This window comes from Lepisosteus oculatus, chromosome 6 (assembly GCF_040954835.1).
Source record: "Lepisosteus oculatus isolate fLepOcu1 chromosome 6, fLepOcu1.hap2, whole genome shotgun sequence".
NCBI lineage: Eukaryota > Metazoa > Chordata > Actinopteri > Semionotiformes > Lepisosteidae > Lepisosteus > Lepisosteus oculatus.
The window spans coordinates 53,309,574-53,328,291 of record NC_090701.1 but is presented as its reverse complement, the minus strand read 5'-3'; the positions used below and the strand labels follow the sequence as shown (position 1 = coordinate 53,328,291).

Here is an 18,718-nt window from a genome sequence, read left to right as displayed (position 1 = left end):
CTAAAGACTTCAGTCGTTGACTTGATTTGTTATAGATAACCACTATTCCAAGTATTCAATTCCCGACAAGTCCTGTTAGGCCATCCCTGATAAATATTGAGAATCACTATCCTAAAGTAACAACTTCCGTAACCATTACAATCCCAGACGTTTCAGGATTTTGTTACAGAGTCCTGCAGAAATGGCTTTAAAACTGATAATATATTATTTGCAGCTTGAGCTCTATGTATAAACAATAGTTTGTGTACGGTTCAGAATCCACTTAAGTTCCATGTGTTTTCCATTGTGTCGGTTTTCCCAGTGTCACTTGAATGACGCAGGTTGTGTTTCGGTTTGTTTCAAAATATCAAACATCTTGTCATACTAGGTTTACAGCCATACAGCTGACTTTTGTCATGGTAAAGCGAATGTATCGTGTTGAATGCTTATGAGCATTAAAATTGAAGATGAACAAGGGAAATAGCAGAGGTTAATTTCAGGCTGAGTAGTAGCATGAAAATGTTTTGGCTGTTGAACTTTCATTTGACCCAATCTATTTGGTTTTTAGAAGTGAACTTGAGAATTCATCCATCTCGTTCTTGAAAGAAGCCAGGGTATTGGTTTGAGCAACATGATTCTGTAGCTTATTCCAGGACTCCCACAACTCTTTCTTCAAAGAATTGCCTCATATTCCCCATTTTAAATACATAATTTACGCTCGTGTCCTCTGGCTTGTGTTTCACAGCTCATTCTGCTGAAGTCCTTTGCGTTTAATTTGTCGATTTGTCGTTTAATTTGAGGATTCTGAATACTTGAACAGCGAATATGACAAAGGAACCTGGTACAAGACTAAAGAGATTCAGCTCCTTTAGTCTTCGTGTAGGACATTGCTTTGCACCTAGAGTAGCAATGGTCTGTGTCTTATAGTCCACAGAATTAAACACAATATTCTAAATTACTTATTTGCTATCTATGACCACTGAGGCAGACATTAACATAGATTAACAAATTTAAATTCTATGCTTCTGACTTGTGTATATCCTAAAATTTTAGATTTTTTTTACTTGCCCACATTTTTGCAGATGTAAGTCATGCATTTTTCATAAACATTTTCAAGATCAGTATTTCCTATTTTATAAATATATATTTACGTCTGTATGTAATTCTCTGCAGTTGTCTACATGAAGAATCTGGCAGGTGTTTTCCCAAACTTGAATTCTATTATTATTTTGTAGTTTGTGCAGGGTTTGCAAATCCACTTGCTTTATTTGTGTAATCTATTAAACTGATTAGTTTACTACCTTTATCTGAATCTAGATCATGGATATAAATGAGGAAGAGTATTCACCCAAATTCTGTACCCTCATTTTCCTTTGCATTAAGCAAATCTTAATCCAGGTATATGCACGTCTATTCTGTGCACTTTAGAGAAATCGTTCATGAGAAAGTTTATGAAAGGCCTTCTGGTAACTTCCAATTGAATTCCCGTTCAATTCATAATTTTTACCCACTTTTCAGTTCATTATTGTGCACAGCTAGGATAAGTGTGTACCCCATTTTTAAATATCCGCAGAGTAATGTGAATGAAATCCGATGGCCTCTTATACACGCAGAGTTACGACAGACTGGTATTTACAGCATGTTGACAGAGTTTGTAGAGCTCCCCCACCAGGCTGTACAGCAGGTGTAGTTTAAAACAGTTGCCCCTGTGAGCGAGAATGCGAGTCCAGGATCAACCTCTTTTTGTTTTACTTCATGAGGCTGTGTAACACTACAGACTCTGCGTGGCCGGCGGTGGGAGATGTAAACCCACAAGAAATCAGGACAGGGCCCTCAGTAGTCTGCCCCCTTCCTAAATTTGGAAGTGTCTAACATTCATACTGGATGGAAACAGACCTCGGATCATTTGACGTGGCGGGATGTATTGTTCTGGGATGCACCCAGTCGGTCCTGCACGAACAGATTCCGCTTGACAATGTCGAGGTCCCACGGCTTGATCTTTTCACGGGTCCGTGCAGACCACTCAACACGTGTCAGCCCAGCCGGCGAGGTCCCGAAAAGCTTATAAGCCATTTTGTTCCTTTCTTCTTTTTTTTTTTGTTGTTGTCGTTGGTGCCGGCGGATCTTAACCCTGGCCCGTGTTTTCATGCACGACAGTAGTTCTGGCAACGGCTCTGCCCCCTGCTAATCACTGCCACCGGCGATGCCGCTCCGTGCGCAGGAAGACCCGAACTGCACCGCCGTCCAATTTCGCTCAGGAAACCAGACTCTACCACTCCAAGTGCTCAGGGGGGGGGGGGGGTGTGAGTTGGTCTACTTTCTGGCCTGGCGTTACTTATTGCACGTTAAAGGCGGAATCCTCTAACTTTTTTTGAAATCGAAACAAAATCCGGACGGTTCGGAATCGCCCGCACCTGAGCCGTTCAGCCCCCCTCCCCACCCCCTACGCCGGTATCGCTGACGGATAAAAGTGGTTCGCCCGGTGACCGTCAGTTCTTCTCTTTAGTGTTTGCCAATGTTGGAGGTGTAACTGGGCTCTGTCCCTGGGAAAAAGGTAAAATAACGCACGTTAAATGTGACTTCACGCCTCGCTGAAACGCCTCGGGGGGCTTGTAAGCGTGTAAGCGTTATGCCAGTGATGTTGCGGCGATCCGCCCGGGTCCCAGCTCCTTCCGCGGCGATGACGAAGCCGACGGTGTCGGATGCGGGGCTCGGGGGTGCTCGCCTGTTTTTCAGCCATGATGCCTGCTGCCGTGCTCCCAGTGCTGCGTTGAATCGCGCAGCAGCAGCAGCAGCGAGGCGATATGGGCTCGCCAACAGCTGGCAGCACCGCGGGCAGCGCCGGGCGGGTCGGTGGCGATGCAGCCCGGGGGCCGTGGCGCCCCGGTGGCGGGAGGGCGGCGCTGTCAGTCGGGCTGGACGGGGTCGGGCCGGGTCGAGCCGAGCCGGTACGTGCAGACCGAGGCGTGATGCTCGGCACCGGGCGGCTGGAAGCGGATTTTAATAGCGACGGCCGGGCGCTCAGCCTGTTCGTGCATTTAATGTCATGTCGTTCCTAACAAGCTCGTGTGTGTTTTGTGTGTGTGTGTGTTGCACTGTGTTAGCCAAGGTTGCAGGGGTGTGTATGAGGAGGGGAGGGACAGTTCGTACCTGGTTGTCGGAAATAATTGTGAGCGGTATGCATGGTTGGATTGCAGGTCTTTTCTGTAACGTTGGTCAAATAAAGGAAAAAAAAACGTTTCTTTGGGTTTTGGTTGGAAGCGGGGCAATTAGAAAAACAAACTTTTCTGTGGCGTTTTCTGTTTATTATCGATCAAATAGGTTAAAGCTTTCAACTGTGAATACCGTTAAAATATTATACAGTATTCAGCTGTGACTACGATTCTTGCAACTAAAACTTTAATCATCTGGCGGTACGAAGGGGAAAAAAAAGAATAAAAGCAAGTTAGTTCCAACTTTTTGAGGGCCGGAAATGTTTTCGGTGCGGACGTGATATAATTAGGAAATTAACTGCACAGAAGGATTCATGCACTGCAGTATGTGGCGAAAGGTGACGTACGGTTTCAGACAGGTCCAGATGTGCTGTCACTGGTGCTCGGGAAGTGCACGTTGTAGCTGTTGTCCAGAGTCCCGAAGGGTGAGCTGAACTGCGAGGGGGAGCATTTCAGAAGAACGAATCGGCGATTTGTGTAACTGCTGCATTACCGTGCAACTTTAAATAATAAATAATTGCATTTTTTTATTTTGTTCTTTTAATTCTGCACACTGTTGTAGTCCAGTCCCGTGTCCTGGCTTTGCGGGTTGAGTGTATTCCCGGTTTAAAATATCCACAGAGAGTGGTGTGAATGAAATCCGATGATACCTTCTGCACGCAGAGTTACGGTAAACGGGGGTCACAGTACTCTGACAGAGCCCTTTCCCGGGTGTAGAGCTCCCCCTCCTGGCGCTACAGCAGGTGTAACTTCAATCAGTCGCCCCTGTGAGAGAATGAGGGTCCGGGATTTACTCCATCTCCGACAGCAATGTGGTTGATTTGCTTGTTCCACACTCCCACAACTCTTTGTGTAAGGAAGTGACTCCTGTCCTCAGTGGAAGATCTCTTTCAGCTGTTTCTAGGAAGAAGCCAGGGTGTCAGCCTGAGCATATTCCCCTGACTTCACTGGATAAACAGGACATTTACAGGATAGATAGGAGAGGACATAAATCTGTGTAGCTGCTGCATGGGTCCTGTGTTGTGACCCATACAGCAGGAACAGGCAAAATGGCAGCACAGAGCTCTTTATTAGTTATAAGCTCTTGTCTATCCTCATTAGGAGAACTTACACCGTACAAGCATATTATTCACACTGGAAAATGGAGCAGGTGTTAAAACTGCTATTTGTTTTCGCCATAGCATGGAGAAATGTAAGTTCCGTACCTTGAATTTAAGTGGCTGTGTCTTTCAAGGCTGTTTAAAGCAACAGCAGAGTTGAGACCCCTTCAGCTCGAGAGATGTTTGAGAGACCTGTTGAATATTTAGGATTGGGGGGAGATACTGAACCGATTTCCATGTATTTGGTTACTAAGAAAGAGACCTTGAATTTATATGGCGAGGAGTGAATCAATGCTCTGGAGTGAAGGAATGACATTTAGACTGCAGGCTTGACCCTGCTTCTTTCAGACGCTGTGAAAGGGCCTGTATCACATGACGCTCCTCGATAGCCTTGTCGCCTCGGTTTTGACCAGGAGTGCAGACAGCTCAGGGCTCCTCCGTCGGCCAGCGTGGATAGGTTTCCCTAGTGAGTGTGCAGAGAGCTGCTGGGAGCTGTGTGGGCGTGCCAGGGCTCTGTGCCTGTCAACCGCTTGTGAACAGCTCTAAAAAGCTGTTGTTTTCCTCCTGGCCTCAGATTCTTAAGCAGGTCTGCTGATTTCAGACCCTGCTTCTCCACGTATTGCGAATCCCGTGAGCGGGGAGCGTCGTCGCGGGCGAGAGTCCGGCCGCGTGTCTCTGGAGGGCAGACGGACAGCTCGCACTGCAGGGGGCCGTGATGTGAGCTGAGGAGGACCCCCTAAACAGTGCGAGCTGTCCGTCTGCCTTTGTCTTCCGCTTACAGGTACAGAGGATGGCACAAGTGAAGGTGCAGACGGCGGCCGGCCTGCCCGGGCCTGGCATGTCCCCCATCGTGCCACCTGCCGCGGTGCCCAGCCCAGGCCCTGTCAGTCTGCAGCCCTCTGTCAACGGAGCAGTTCCAGCCCCTGTGCCCAGCTGCCCCAGTCCCGCCACCGGCCTGCTGGATTCTGCTGCCCCTGCGAGCCCACCAGGTAGGGAGGAAGATCCTCGGTTTGAAAACCAGACCGGCTAGTGTTGGCATCGGCCCAGGGGTAGAGCCAGGCACGGTTCTCCCTAGAGAGAGCACCGAACAGGTGTCCCGAGCGTAGCTGCGAGGGACAGTCGGAGAACATCGGACAGGTGACAAACTAGAAGCCCTTCTGCCCTGTTAAATAGGAGTTGATTGATCCATGGATTTCACTCGGCTGTTCTCTAAAGAAGCTGAGGTTTCGGGGTTCAGCCCCATGGCTGGGCTGCTTGTTCCACACTCCCACAGACCTTTGTGTAAAGAAGTCTACCAGAGGACAGAATTGCAGCAGAATTGTTCTGCAGGAAGAGCCTCTCTCAAGGCTTCCTGTGACGCTGTCTGGTTTCTGGTTTTCCATTGGTTAAAACGTTTACTTTTTAACTGTTCCTGTCGGTTTTTAAGAGAAACCGGCTTTGTCCCTGACCTCTACAGGCATTACATTGATGACTCTGTCAGTGCGGCCACAACCACCAATTAGAGCATTTCCTGTATCACTTCACCACTCATTCCTCAAGTATTCAGTTAACATATCTTCCACTACTCTTCTGTTTCTGGACATAAATGTCTCCATTAACCATCCACGACTCTCCTAACGTCTGTATCTGTCTATTACGAATCCATTGACTCGCACTGCTGTAGGTATAGAAGGTAAAGAAGCATCTTCTACCCAGCTGGCAAAAAAATATTTGCAGAGCTGGGTCCCCTCCTGGTGCCCAGGGCAACTCCACTAAACGTTACATTGGGCACAGACCAGACACAGCACATCTCCGCGACAGCATCACCATCCCTGCAGTCAAGCATCGTGATGCCAGCATCATGCTGTGGGGATGCTTCTTATGAGCTGGGACTGGAAAGATTTTGAAAGATAAAATGGACAAATCAAAGTACAGGCAAGTACTAGAGGAAAACCTGTCAGCCTCCTAAAGAGTCAAACCTGGGGTGCAAATTCACCTTTCACCAGGACGCTGATCCAAAGCACAAGTCCAGAGCTGCACTGGAGTGGGTTTACAAATAAGAGGGAATGTCCTTGAGTGGACAAGTCCTGGTTCTGAATTGAATCCTGCTGTGGAAAGATTGGAAATGTGCTTTCAGAAAGCGATCCCCGAGCAACCTGAGAGAGTTGAGCAAACCTGCTCTGAAGAATGGGCAGAAATTGCATTAAGTCAGTGTGCAACTTTGATAGAGACTTGACCAAAAAGACCTGCAGCCGCTTCAGCCACATATTTCATGGTCCTGCATACTTTAGCGATCAAGATGTTTCCCTTTGTTCTCTTTAGGTTTGCTGACATTAACTGTAATTTATCTTACCCTTAGAGATCTTCAGTTTGAGTAACCAAGTTCTAAATAAAATAATAAGTTTGAAAATATGTATGCATCATTTTATAATTTCACAGAATGGGACACCATAGTAAGTGTCTGCATACTTTCACAAGACATAGTAATATACTAAAAAGCAATGGGGGGTTCTGTGGACAATCAAAATGTATTTTGATTATTTAAAAAATAATATCAGACCTGGAAAAATCGACTACAACAAACAATATCATAGACACCCACGTGGAGCCTGAAGGCAGTAAATTCGTGCTCTGGATTCCAAATAAATACAGAATGACAATTCAGACATCCAACATTTAGGGGAACAGTACCCATGATATATTCCTGGAATTGCTTTCGGAATCTAATGAAAAGAAGGCTTTATAGAGAGGAGTAGTAGTGAAAGAGAGGACTATAGTTTTGGAAGGGGCAGGACAGGGCAAGTGTAGATCAGAAAAGGAGCATGGCACTCTTCCAGAGGTGGAGTCATAGTGGTTTGGCTCACTCACAGAAGAATCTGCTGATCGCCATTCTTTCACATATTTCAGTCCTACCATGGCAAAAATCCACAGAACTGGCAGACATGGATGTTGTTAAGATTTACATTTTACAAATCCCAAATAATTCTCCTGTAGAAAGCATGGCAAAATGGTGTTTTAATCAAGTTTGGGCATCCCACTGCAACTTTATCACATTTGGGGGGAAAGGAATAAACATGGCTCGTTAGGAAGTCGTGTGTTATGCAGATAGGTTGGGTCATTTCAGATGTTCAGACTTCACTGGTTTCATTTCTGACTACTGATTTGCTTTGAAGCATTAAACGGCTCATGATAATAGTACACCTTGTGAGAAAGAACTTGGCAAAACAGATTATAAAGACCTGCAAGAGGAGAAGGTATTAGGGGAAATTGCCATCGATAAGTCTAGAAAACGAAATTAGTATTTTTCCTGTTTTGTGTATTCTAGTCTGCAGGAGTTTGTCTAAACAAAATCCACGATATCAGTGCTCTAATTTTCTGTTCATTTATGCTAGAACATACACTATTTTAAAATTTAAAATTAAATTTAGCAGTGTGTGATCTCTTTTCTGTAAAAAAAGAAGGCGGTACCAATTGAAATGACTTGCCAATGCCCCTCCAACCCTCCGTCACCCCTGTGTCTCCTGCGAGAGTAGCAGACGTTCATCCCTCTAACCAAGGGGCCGACAGCCGAAACATCAAAGAAAGACATTATCCTCAGTCGGATAATGGGGGTTTATGTGTGGAACGTTTTTAGTTATTAAGCTTTTGTTGTCCTGCGAAAGAGAGTGTTGTTGCCTGCAGTCTTGAGTTTCCTGATGTGGCCATGGTGCTCTTCAGTCATTAATATCTCCGATGGTGCATAACACTCTGTATGAGCATTTCATAAGGCATCTAGATCCAGCACTTTACAAAGGCATTGAGTCCCTGAGATATTTTAAACGCATAGCTGGATGAGAATCTCACATCAATACATTACCGCCAGTGAGCTGAATCTGCTCATCGGCCAACCCTTGGTGCTGGGCGAGAAAGGGCCCTCTTCAGCTGGGGGTGTTCTCATTCAGCGTGTGCCAGTTTATAAAGACACATGCCTCTCTGACCACACAGAAGGGAAATGTTTTAAAGTCACCTTCCAGGACAGCACTGAGTATTATGCATTACTTTTTTCTATCCTTGTTGTCTACATAAGCTTGTAGTCTGTGCTGGACACTAGTCATTGCCAGACCTATCTGAGGTTTTGGTAACCTGGGCAAGGAAGACTTAAGAGTTGCCTTGTCAGCGCAGGGCATTATTTATTTTCTATAATATCTACAGTGGGTATAGTCACTGGGTACAGTGGGTATAGGGTGGGTATAGTCACCACCCCCTTTCAAAATGTTCACCTTTTGTTGCCCTAAAGCCCCCAGGGAAGACAAATCAGGGCATCTGGCCCCAGGGTCCTCCTTCGGTCCTGAGCGCTGACCTCTCCTTCTCTTCCCGCAGCATCCTCCCAGGAAAACATGGCAAACCCCAAAGAGAAAACCCCCATGTGTCTGGTCAATGAGTTAGCCCGTTTCAACAGGATCCAGCCGCAGTACAAGCTGCTGAGCGAGCGGGGGCCGGCCCATGCCAAGGTAAGAGGGGGAGCTCGTGCTGCCGGTCTTCTGGTAGTGGCCGTGCAGATGCAAAGAGGCTTTGCTGTTTGTGCCTCTCTGCTGGGATAGTCAGGCACACCTCGTATAAACATACCGATGGCTTTCCCAGGAGTGAAAATGGAGATCTTGTTTTCACAGTGCAGTGTGCTTGAAGTGCCTTTTATTGTATATTGCTTCGGGCAGTTCAACAACCCTTATTTCAGACTCAAAATCGATATATATTCCTTTGAGTCTGAAATTTTGGTATAGTCTTCATTTAGCAGAGCATTTCTAGGTGTACTTTTCCATCCCATTTTCTTTTCTTTCCCCTTGTTTTCTGGCTTGTGAATACAAAGCGCTGGTGTTTTAAGAAAGGTGATGATAACAAAAAAAAAGGTTTCAGGCTTCATTCATCCTAAATAAATCTGGAAGCAAAAATCTTTTAATTTAGCATTTGTTGTTAGCGCTATCAACATACACAGAGCATTAAATTAGTGTTTTTAATCTAAAGGCTCGATAAATGTGTCAAAGGCGATCCTAGTGTGTCTGCATTGAGTCTTTGCTTTCAGATTCATACCTATTATGTTTCAGTTGATAGCTCTTTCAAGTCCTGTTCTACCAGTCGATATGTTATTGAGGTTCTAATTTCACTATTAGAAAGTGAAATGTTCTAATTTCACTCAATCCACTCAAAGCGTTTTACAGGTAATGGGGACTCCCCTCCACCACCACCAGTGTGCAGCCCCACCTGGATGATGTGACAGCAGCCATAGTGCGCCAGTACACTCACCACACACCAGAGTGATGAAGCCAATTCAGAGATGGGGATGATTAGGAAGCAATGATTGCTAAAGGCCAATCCACAAAGATCCCAGAGAGCATCATATAAATATGGTAACCCACTTTGTCCACTGCTGAAGTACAGCAACTACCTTGTTGACACTCGGCGCCCAAAATGTACCAGCAGTCCCACTGCACAACGAGAGGGTGCTTCATTAGTGTGTAACAGACCGGTAGGTTCAGACAGGATGATAGCTCTCATCTGAACCTCTTTCCCTCTTGCACAGTTTAACCATAGGGAGCATTAGTGAGGGTAGATTATTGAAGCCCACCATGAACTTTACCCACTACGCTGGAGTTAACCTCCCAGCTCTTCCGTTACGCAACAGTCAGGATTAAAGGATGTCACCATTGGAGACTGAAATAGCAAAAGATCTTGATCCTTTTTAGTCTTGAATGGAGAAGACCGTCGGGGAATCTGATCCAAGCATTTCAAATTCTCAAGGGCACTAACAGTGTCACTCCAGTGAACATCGATATTAACAGTGAGATACAAACAAGAGGGTAGAACTGAGCCACGTGGAAGTATGTTTCAATCTGAGAACATGAGGCACTTACCCAAGGGGATATGGGAGAGCAGGACAAGCTGCACAGCCTTGTTGTTGAAGCCGATACCCTGGCTTCCTTCCAGAAGCAGATGGATGAGATCATTGGGTGAAATATTTAATAACTACTAGATGAGCCAAATGTACTCTCATTTGTAATCATTCTTGTTTTTTCATGAGATTCCAAAGTAACAGTTGTTCTTGATGTAATGTGCTGTTTGTTTTGAATGCACCATAAGATGTGCAAGGATACTAATATTGCCGTACAAAGTGCGTGTTCTTTTTCAAAATAGGGCTAACATGAGCATTTTTTTAATTTTAAAATTACAAGATTAATTTAATCCATTCCATCACATCTCATTGTCTTTCACACAGTTTCAACAACTGTTTTGTTGATGAACTGTATTCTTTTGGTTTCTGCTCAGCATTGTGGTTTAGAGCTTACACTTGTGAGCAAGCTATTGTCACAGAAAGTAAAGAGTGATCTATTTTTGCTTGTGTTCATTTTAAAGTGAAAATTTCATAGTTCTGTTGTAAGTGGAGACTACAGGTTGCGCACAGGATGTGCTGATCCACAGTTTCCTGTGTGGTGGTGAGTTAGTCTGAATGATATGATTATTAATTGAAAGGAAAAGGTGGAAACATGGATGTGTTTATGTCCTCTCATTTACGACAGACACAGTCGAACGGAAGAAGCCCTGATGTCTCTGAAGCCACACGCTACACGTTGCCTTTTCTTATCCTGTGTTCGTCAGTGCAAGCAAAACGAAAGTCTTTAGCTTCCTCTGGCAGAACAAACCTGTAGGTTTACTTTTCAGAATCTGATGTCCCACAGCTTTTGTAGGAGTTCCTTTTTGTAAGATTGTGCAACAGGTGTTCTCATTTCCAGAGTTCTGTGTGCTTGCTGAGATAGCTCAGTGGTAAATGAAGCTTGCAGGTGTAGGAAGGCAGGGCCTTGTCACTGCTGTGGTGGGAGAGGTTTCCGCTGTAATGGTATAGGAGGACCAGTAGATGGTGCTTTTCACTCTGCCCCACATTTCCCCACATCCAGTGCCCCAGTTTGGTCATTTCATATCCTGTGGCATAGTTCATAGCAGTGGGGTGTTTACCCTGGCGTCCTGTTTATATTCCATTCTGGGCTTGTACAGTTCTTCCTGAAATGTTGGTGTAGAATGGCTGCCATGAGTCACCTACAGTAGGTGGGAACCTTTGGGTTGGGCCGCGCTAGATCAGTGTAGTCAACTGTGATTGTAATTTAACTTCAGCCGCGAGTTCAGAGCGCTCGTCTGTGTAGCAGAGAATTAGATTTGAAAAAATTGTATTTGAGTACAATCAAGTTTCCGTTCAATTTCTGCTTACCGGGAGCACAACACCCAAAGCAGATTTTCTACCATATTTAAAAAGTAGTCAGTGAGAGCCGTGCATCTGTATTTGCAGCGGAACGTGTGAAGCACCTACTGTAGATGTGTGGAAACACTGCAACAGCCACAGCACTGGAGTGTCACGTGTAAATGCTGGACGCAGGTCACTGAACGTGTGTTGCGCTCTGCTGAGGATATCGCCGTATGTTTTTTGACCCCGTTCTGGCATTGCCTTCCGGTGCTCGCAGATCTTCACCGTGCAGCTGGCTCTTGGAGAGCAGACCTGGGAGGCCGAGGGAACCAGCATCAAAAAGGCACAACACTCGACCGCCTCCAAGGCCCTGACCGAGAGCCCCCTCCCCCGGCCTTCGCCCCGGCCCCCCAAGATGGACGCCAACAGCAACCCAGGTAGTGGCCGCGGGCAGGAAGGGGAGAGTTTCTGTTGGAGGTATTGAAGGTTGCGGACAGCGTTGCGCTTGAGACTGTGTGTCTGTTTCCAAGGGCAGCCGACTGACTGACTGGGCCCATTTAGAGGGTGACGGCCACTTTTTTGAAGCCAGCTCGGTTTGTCTCTTAAGACGTCGCTCTGTGAGTCTCTGCCTGTGGTCTTGCACCAGTTGAGATGTCAGATTTCTTATTGAATTTATTGGGTGTAAAATGCTCAAATAAACAGATAAAGGCAAAACTTAAGACTGGCCACGCTCCAGGCAGGTGACATTCATTGTAGACGAGGGCAGGGAGTTGCTTGCAGGTAGCAGAGACGTTAACTGTAAATACAATTGGAGGTAATTGGCCAAACGCTCAAACACTTTCTGGGCAGGAGCAGTTTGTGTGATGGGCACATTTCACTGTATTAGGTTCACCGATGGCATATATCTGGTACCACGGAAGAAGGCAGAATTTTAACGGGATATTACTGTAATGAAGCAATTTTTAGCTGACAGGTACAGTATATGATCAAGAATAATGGAATAAGTTCTATACAGTATATTAAGTCCCCAAACATTCTTGACTTTGATCCCTGCAAATGCATTTTTGACTAAGCTTTTGCATGTACATTCCATATAAAAAAAGCCACAGTTTTTTTGCAGCGGCAGATTAATTCCAAGTGTTCAAGAGTTTAGAGCTTTCTTTTCACGTAAAATACTTTCTCAGACACTTGGTAAAGCTCTTCAGGAGTCTGAGACAGACCTCTTGAAAGGACTTACCCTCTGAAGTGTCCAGCTCTGAAGTGCTGACGGTGGTAAGTTGACCAAGATTTTGATCTAAGGCTTTAATAATGTTGACTGAAATGCTTATTCTGAAGGCCAGTGATGTCTGTACGGAGGGCAAAATACAATTTTAATGGAAAACCGTCTTTATGATCTAAAAGAGACGTAAATAAGTCAGTAAACAGTTAAAAAGCATGGTTAATCAATCTAAAGCATTGCAATGTTTTTTTTTCATGCACTCACAGGCAGTATAACCCCTACAGTAGAGTTAAATGGACTAGCGATGAAGAGAGGAGAGCCTGCCATCTACAGACCCCTGGACCCTAAACCTATACCGAATTACAGAGCCAACTACAACTTCAGAGGAATGTTCAATCAGAGGTACACTATCTTTGTTTGATATCTCGGAAAAAGAGATGTATCTGTACCAAGTAGCGGAGGATCTTAAAGCGTCATTTCAAGTGGTTGTAAGGTGACGGGAAGCTCGCTTGAAATGCTGATATCGTCTGATATTCTTCGGCTGAAAGTCTTGTTTTTTAATTTGAAGAGCAGATCAGTTTTTCGAATTAAATGTCTTCTGTGCCAAATGCAGGATTTGCACTGCTGCATTCACTCAAGTAAGAGAATCCAAAATAAAAACAGGTGCCTCCTGTCAGGTAAAGATGCAGGTTGTGCACAGGTGTGCTTTTTTTACTTAGTCTTTTAACAGTGTCTGTAAGTAATGTGCATTGATCTCGTGGCTGTTTTTAGCACGAAGTTAAGAGGTCAACCAAAGAATTTATAAAGCTTGTAGCTGAGTGTCGTATGTAAACCTGAACAGAGATCGCCTGCCTGCCTCAGCCATCCCATCGCTTTTATTCTCGCGATTGAAGTTTTCTTTGTCCGTGCTTGTTCTTGAACAGACGGCTTGTTGTTAGTTGCCCTTTCAAATGTAGTATCACTAGATAGAATGTAGTATTTTCACCACTGGGGTTGACGCAAAATTGGGATTGTATTGTAATTTTACTACGTTACCTTCACTAGCTTCTTCAAGCAATAATTAGGGTACAGAACAGATCCGGATGACATGACTTTCAAAACACAATAAACATTTGGAAAATGATAAGGAGTACTTACTGTTTGATTTATCCACTTGTGATTTTAAACCTAGCCTCCATGTTCCTGTCTGGGTGTATGTTGAAGAGTTGCTTTTAGATTGCAGAGGATTGACAAACTGCATTCTGTGTTTTACATGACTGGTGTCCAAAAAGAAGGTTTCTGTATTTACGAAACACACACTTCATGCTATCAGATGCCCCCAATTTGCAAAAGTAAATTTGGTTTCACAACAAAAGTAAAATTAGCTAAAGAGCTGATTTTCAATTTTTCTTTACGGTGTAATGTGTCCATATGTGCTTGTCATCAGTTGCTTGTGTGCATTTGGAAATCTTGAGCACTCCTGTTGCAGCCCAGGCCTGGTGCCTCAAGAACTGTTGTATTTCATGTCACCCTTTCCCAGACTGCGAGCAAATTGTGATGCTCAGCCGAGATGGGGGGGATTGAACGCAACAAACAACATTGTTCAAACATAGCTAAACGTGTGCAAAATGATACCCAGAAACAAAAGCTGACATTCTGTACTTTTGTCTCATATTAGTCATTTGATCTGAAATACAGATTTCATTAATACAGAGCAAAAATGACCAATTTTACTTCACCATCCCAATACATTTGGCTATGTTTAAATGATGCATGTTTAGACATCAGTTTATCAGTTATGGATGCTGGTGTTTATACCTAATGACGCAAAATGAAAACAGCGAGTGCTTCCCAGCTCAGTGGCGTTTTGCAATGCAATGTATTTCTTCCACCAGTGTCTCATTATGTGTATTTCAGGTTGATACAGTAACATACAGAATAGTTACAAAACTATTTGTTATTTAAATTGAAGCATACTGTTATGTTAATGATAGAATGAAAGTGGGAACTACTATAATTTATCAGAAAAATATTATCTTGCACCCCTAGAGGGCAGTAGTGGTTTACTTTAATTACAATGTGGTCTTTTTGGAACTACTGTATATACTGAGCATCAAAACTATTAAAGCTATACAAGCTCCCGTGATTTCTAACAGAAAAAAATGACATCTTACAGATGCTCTGACATTTTGTTGAAAGAGCATCCCATAGGTAAATTCAGTTAGCATCGCTGCCTCACAGCACGGGGGCCCTGGGTTCAGTTCCAGACCTGCTGTCTATGTGGAGTTTGGAGGTTCTCCCCTGATTTGTTTCTGTGGGTTTTGTCCTCATCCGTCTATGGTTTCCTCCCACAGTCCAAAAACAAGCTGGTATTTTAACTGAATTTGTGGAAAACTGGCCCTGGTATGAGTGTGTGCCCTGCCATGGTCTGGCATCCCATCCAGGGTGTTTCCTGCCTTTAATAATAATCATTCCTTTTAATTATAGAGCACTTTACAGGTAATGGGGACGCCCCTCCACCACCACCAGTGTGCAGCCCCTACTGGATTCTGCAACGGCAGGCATAGTGAGCCAGTACCCTCCCCACACACCAGCTCTCATTGGGGGGGGGGAGAACAGAGTGATGAGGCCAGTTCAGAGATGGGGATTATTAGGAGGCCATGATTGGTAAGGGCCAAGGGGGAATCTGGTCAGGACACCAAAGTAACACCCCTCCTTTTTTCAAGAAACGCCCTGGGATTTTTAATGACCACAGAGAGTCGGGACCTCGGTTTTACGTCTCATCCGAAGGGCAGCGCCCTTTTTACAGTATAGTGTCCCCGTCACTATACTGGGGCATTAGGACCCAAAGTGACACGAGGATGGGTGCTGTCCTGCTGGAATGGGGACATGAAAGGGTGAGCCTGCGTGAAAGCAAACAAGTAATGTCCCAGGACTTGATCAATATAGTGCCCTGCAGTGAGGCTCAGACCATCACTCTTGCACCTCCTCATTGGTCTTGGTGAGACATCGTGACCTGCTGTCACCCATGTAGTGACCTATTATTGACGCACTGTGTTCGTCTGTAAAGCTAAGAAATTGCTAAGCACCTCAGACGCTGAGTAACTGTGTATGGATATGTTACTCTCTTGCTAAGCAGAGCAGTGTTTCCTTTGCGATTTTCCCCCAGTCTTTACATTTAAACTGTTCCAATCACCTCATCACCTGTGCTCAATCAGCTGGCTCACTTGAGGTGATTTTGTGTTTATGCAACCGCGAAAGTCACTAGAATCATCACACTTGTGACTGATTATTTCATCAAAACGATGTCAAAAACACTTGAATCAGCATCTGAAAACCATGCTCTTGACTTTTCTGACAACCATACATAGAGCAGTAGTTTCTTAGATGCTCAGTACAATGAGTTCTTGGTGTCCATTCTTTGTTTTTGTTTTACCATTTAGAACTGATTCTCAAGCAAATATTTAGTCGCTGCTAACTGACAAAACCAAAAACCAGAAGTCCCACTATGAATATTTGCTACCCTCTAATCTCGTGGGCTAGAGTTCAGATGACTTTTTGTGTCACTAGCAGTGACAGTTTATTTCCCAAATATATAGTTAGCCATCATTTTGCTAAAAAGGTATTGTTTCTTTAATTTCTAGACAAAAGTGTTTATTTTGACGGCCATGTTCAAAATCTCCACTAACATTTTTGCAGTAGAGGAAGAGTAATTGTGCCGAGGGACTGTGTGGAACAGTGCAGTCACTTGCGTGGCAGAAGAGTATGATGATGCAAATCTCCCATTTCTGTCATGTTTCCAAAGGGATGCTTTGTAAATATCCATCATGAGGCAGGTGCAGTGAACAAGTCAGGAATACCCCCTGGATGGGACTCATGTCTATTGCAGCCACAAAAACAAGCTTTCTCTGACCACCACACATCTGAGGGTATGAGAATCAATTAAGAGCCTCCAGATCACCTGGACAGCATGTCTCTGTACTGCAGGTGAAAACAGGATTACCAGCAGAAAACCGACACCAACACAAGGTGAAAGCGTTATGACAAATTTGAATTAAATTGCACCCTGCAAAAGTATTCATTCCCTTCCTCTGATCTCCTTATCCCCTGATTTACCAATGATCTCTGTGCGTTTTTCAGGAAATATTTGTAATCCAAACTTGAATACTGAGACAAAATGCTAGTATGGAAGCCGCAAGTCTTCTTAGATAGTGCACTGCCTTCGGTGCATCCAGGATGGTGCACGTTTTCACTGCCTCTTCTTTGCTCAAGCTCTGTCAGGTAGGTCGGGGGTCGTTGATGGGCAGCGTTCATGTCTTGATTAAAAATAATCACTTGATGGAAACATGTGTCTCTTGTAATTCAGCAAAATGGGACAACGTTGGAATACTTTTGTGAGGCACTGCAGATACATGTGGATTGTCAGTCTTTTGAAAAGAAAGAGCATTAATAAGCGGAGACCTTGCCATCGAGCCAGACAGGCAAGAGATGATATTCTGAGACACAGAAGCCTTTGTGTTAATCTGATCGTATCTGTGGAGAACAGGGAAATCCTGAGGAGAAACATACTAAGACTTGAGGCGTGGTGGCAGGTTGGAGTGTGTGCCAAGGAAGGTTTTCTCAAGGGTTGGTTCAACTTCCTTCAGGCAGGTATTTAAGAAGGAATTTTATCACCGAACACATCACGGCCCAGCCACCTTGGTGTCCTGTTAGAACAGTCCCCAGTATCTGCTGAGCTCTGTGCATGATATATTAGAAGTTCTAAAGAGCTGTCTCCTTTACCGTCAGCAATAAAATACTAGGAAGCGGAAGGAAGTCATTAATCAAACTGCTTGTGTTTGAGAGAAGTTCTTCCCCTCCTGCCTATATTAGTGCGTAAAACTTTAAGCAGTTTTGAAGGCTTCCAAGTATCTGTCAGCTTAATCAATCAGTGCAAGTAAACTGAATATAAACTAAGGGGACATAAAAAGACATCTTCCAAATTTGGGTCATTGGCCAAACAGTATTTTTTAAGAAGCAGTATTTCAGGGGGCAGGTGGTAATTCTTTGTGGGTATACAAAGTCTTGCTGTGACATCTGAGGTGCAGGTCTGAAAGATAGTCTTTGTTTAAATGAATGCTGGCAACTTTGAAGTCAGTCGGTGTGAACACAGGAAATCGGACCTACTTCTAAGACGTCCATGGTTTACTTCAGAGTATCATTTTTTTTCCAGACAAGAGGAGACCATGCAGCCTATCTAGTTCATTTAGTTTCTGGATGTTAATTGATCATGGGATGTTATCCAGCCATTTCTTAATGGAAGCCAGGATATTGGCAATGAAGGTTAATGCAATTCAAGTTCAGTTTAATTCTCTTGGGTAGCTTGTTCCATATTCCCACTGCTCTTCATGCTTCCCGTTCTCAGTTTTCAAAACACTTGCCCTTGGTTTCTAAAGGTCCTCAGGGTTAACATTTTGGTTTGGATCAGGAAACTTGAATCAGTTTCCCTTGTAGTCGTCTTTGAATTTGTTAACAGAATGGAAGTCGGCTGTATTGCCACTAGAATGATATCTACTTTAATTCAATTCAAGCTTTATTGTCCCCTAGGCGAAATGTGTTTTAATTTGTGTTTTGATGGGAGTTAGTATACCCAGCAGTCCTTGGGGGAGAACAGCTTGCGTGTGAGAGTCTGCGGTTCATCAGGTGGCCGCTGCCCTGGCGTGTGTGTGAAAATGAACGTGTTGCAAGGTGCAAATAAGAAACAGCTTTGCTTGTTCGTGAAATCTGATTGATTCAGTTTGATTTGTGAGAACAAACTGGCGATGTTAATTGTATGTGAGTTACACTGATATAGAGCATGGAGTTAATTCATTTTGGAACAGGAGCAGTGTCTCTGATAGGTTGCATTTCTCAAAATGTTTTATGGCCCTTTGTTGTGAGTGTTAAACTTTTCCTATCAGCTTTTCAGCTGCAAACTTGAAAAACAAGGTCAAGCAGCCACCTTGTAAACACATGACAAGTGTGTTTAATATACTGAAAGCCTAATAAGACTGGAATTTGTGTC

At 44.3% G+C, this 18,718-nt stretch overlaps 1 protein-coding gene across 9 annotated transcripts in view; it reads left to right on the top strand.

Annotated features, from left to right (window-relative positions):
- The first annotated feature begins 2,346 nt into the window (after positions 1–2,346).
- stau2 (staufen double-stranded RNA binding protein 2) overlaps positions 2,347–18,718 on the top strand; it is a 115,166-nt gene continuing 98,794 nt past the window's right edge. For 6 of the 9 annotated variants that reach the window (XR_011189945.1, XR_011189944.1, XR_011189943.1 and 3 more), the window contains exons 1-5: positions 2,428–2,533; positions 5,073–5,280; positions 8,630–8,760; positions 11,755–11,914; positions 12,963–13,098. Coding sequence is in view for 6 of the 9 variants with exons in the window: in XM_069191574.1 (XP_069047675.1) it covers positions 5,082–5,280; positions 8,630–8,760; positions 11,755–11,914; positions 12,963–13,098 (626 nt within the window). In the remaining 3 variants the exon portion in view is untranslated. Of the gene's footprint in view, positions 2,534–5,072; positions 5,281–8,629; positions 8,761–11,754; positions 11,915–12,962; positions 13,099–18,718 lie in introns of all 9 variants that reach the window. The other 3 variants (XM_069191570.1, XM_069191568.1, XM_069191571.1) reach the window with 3 other exon arrangements.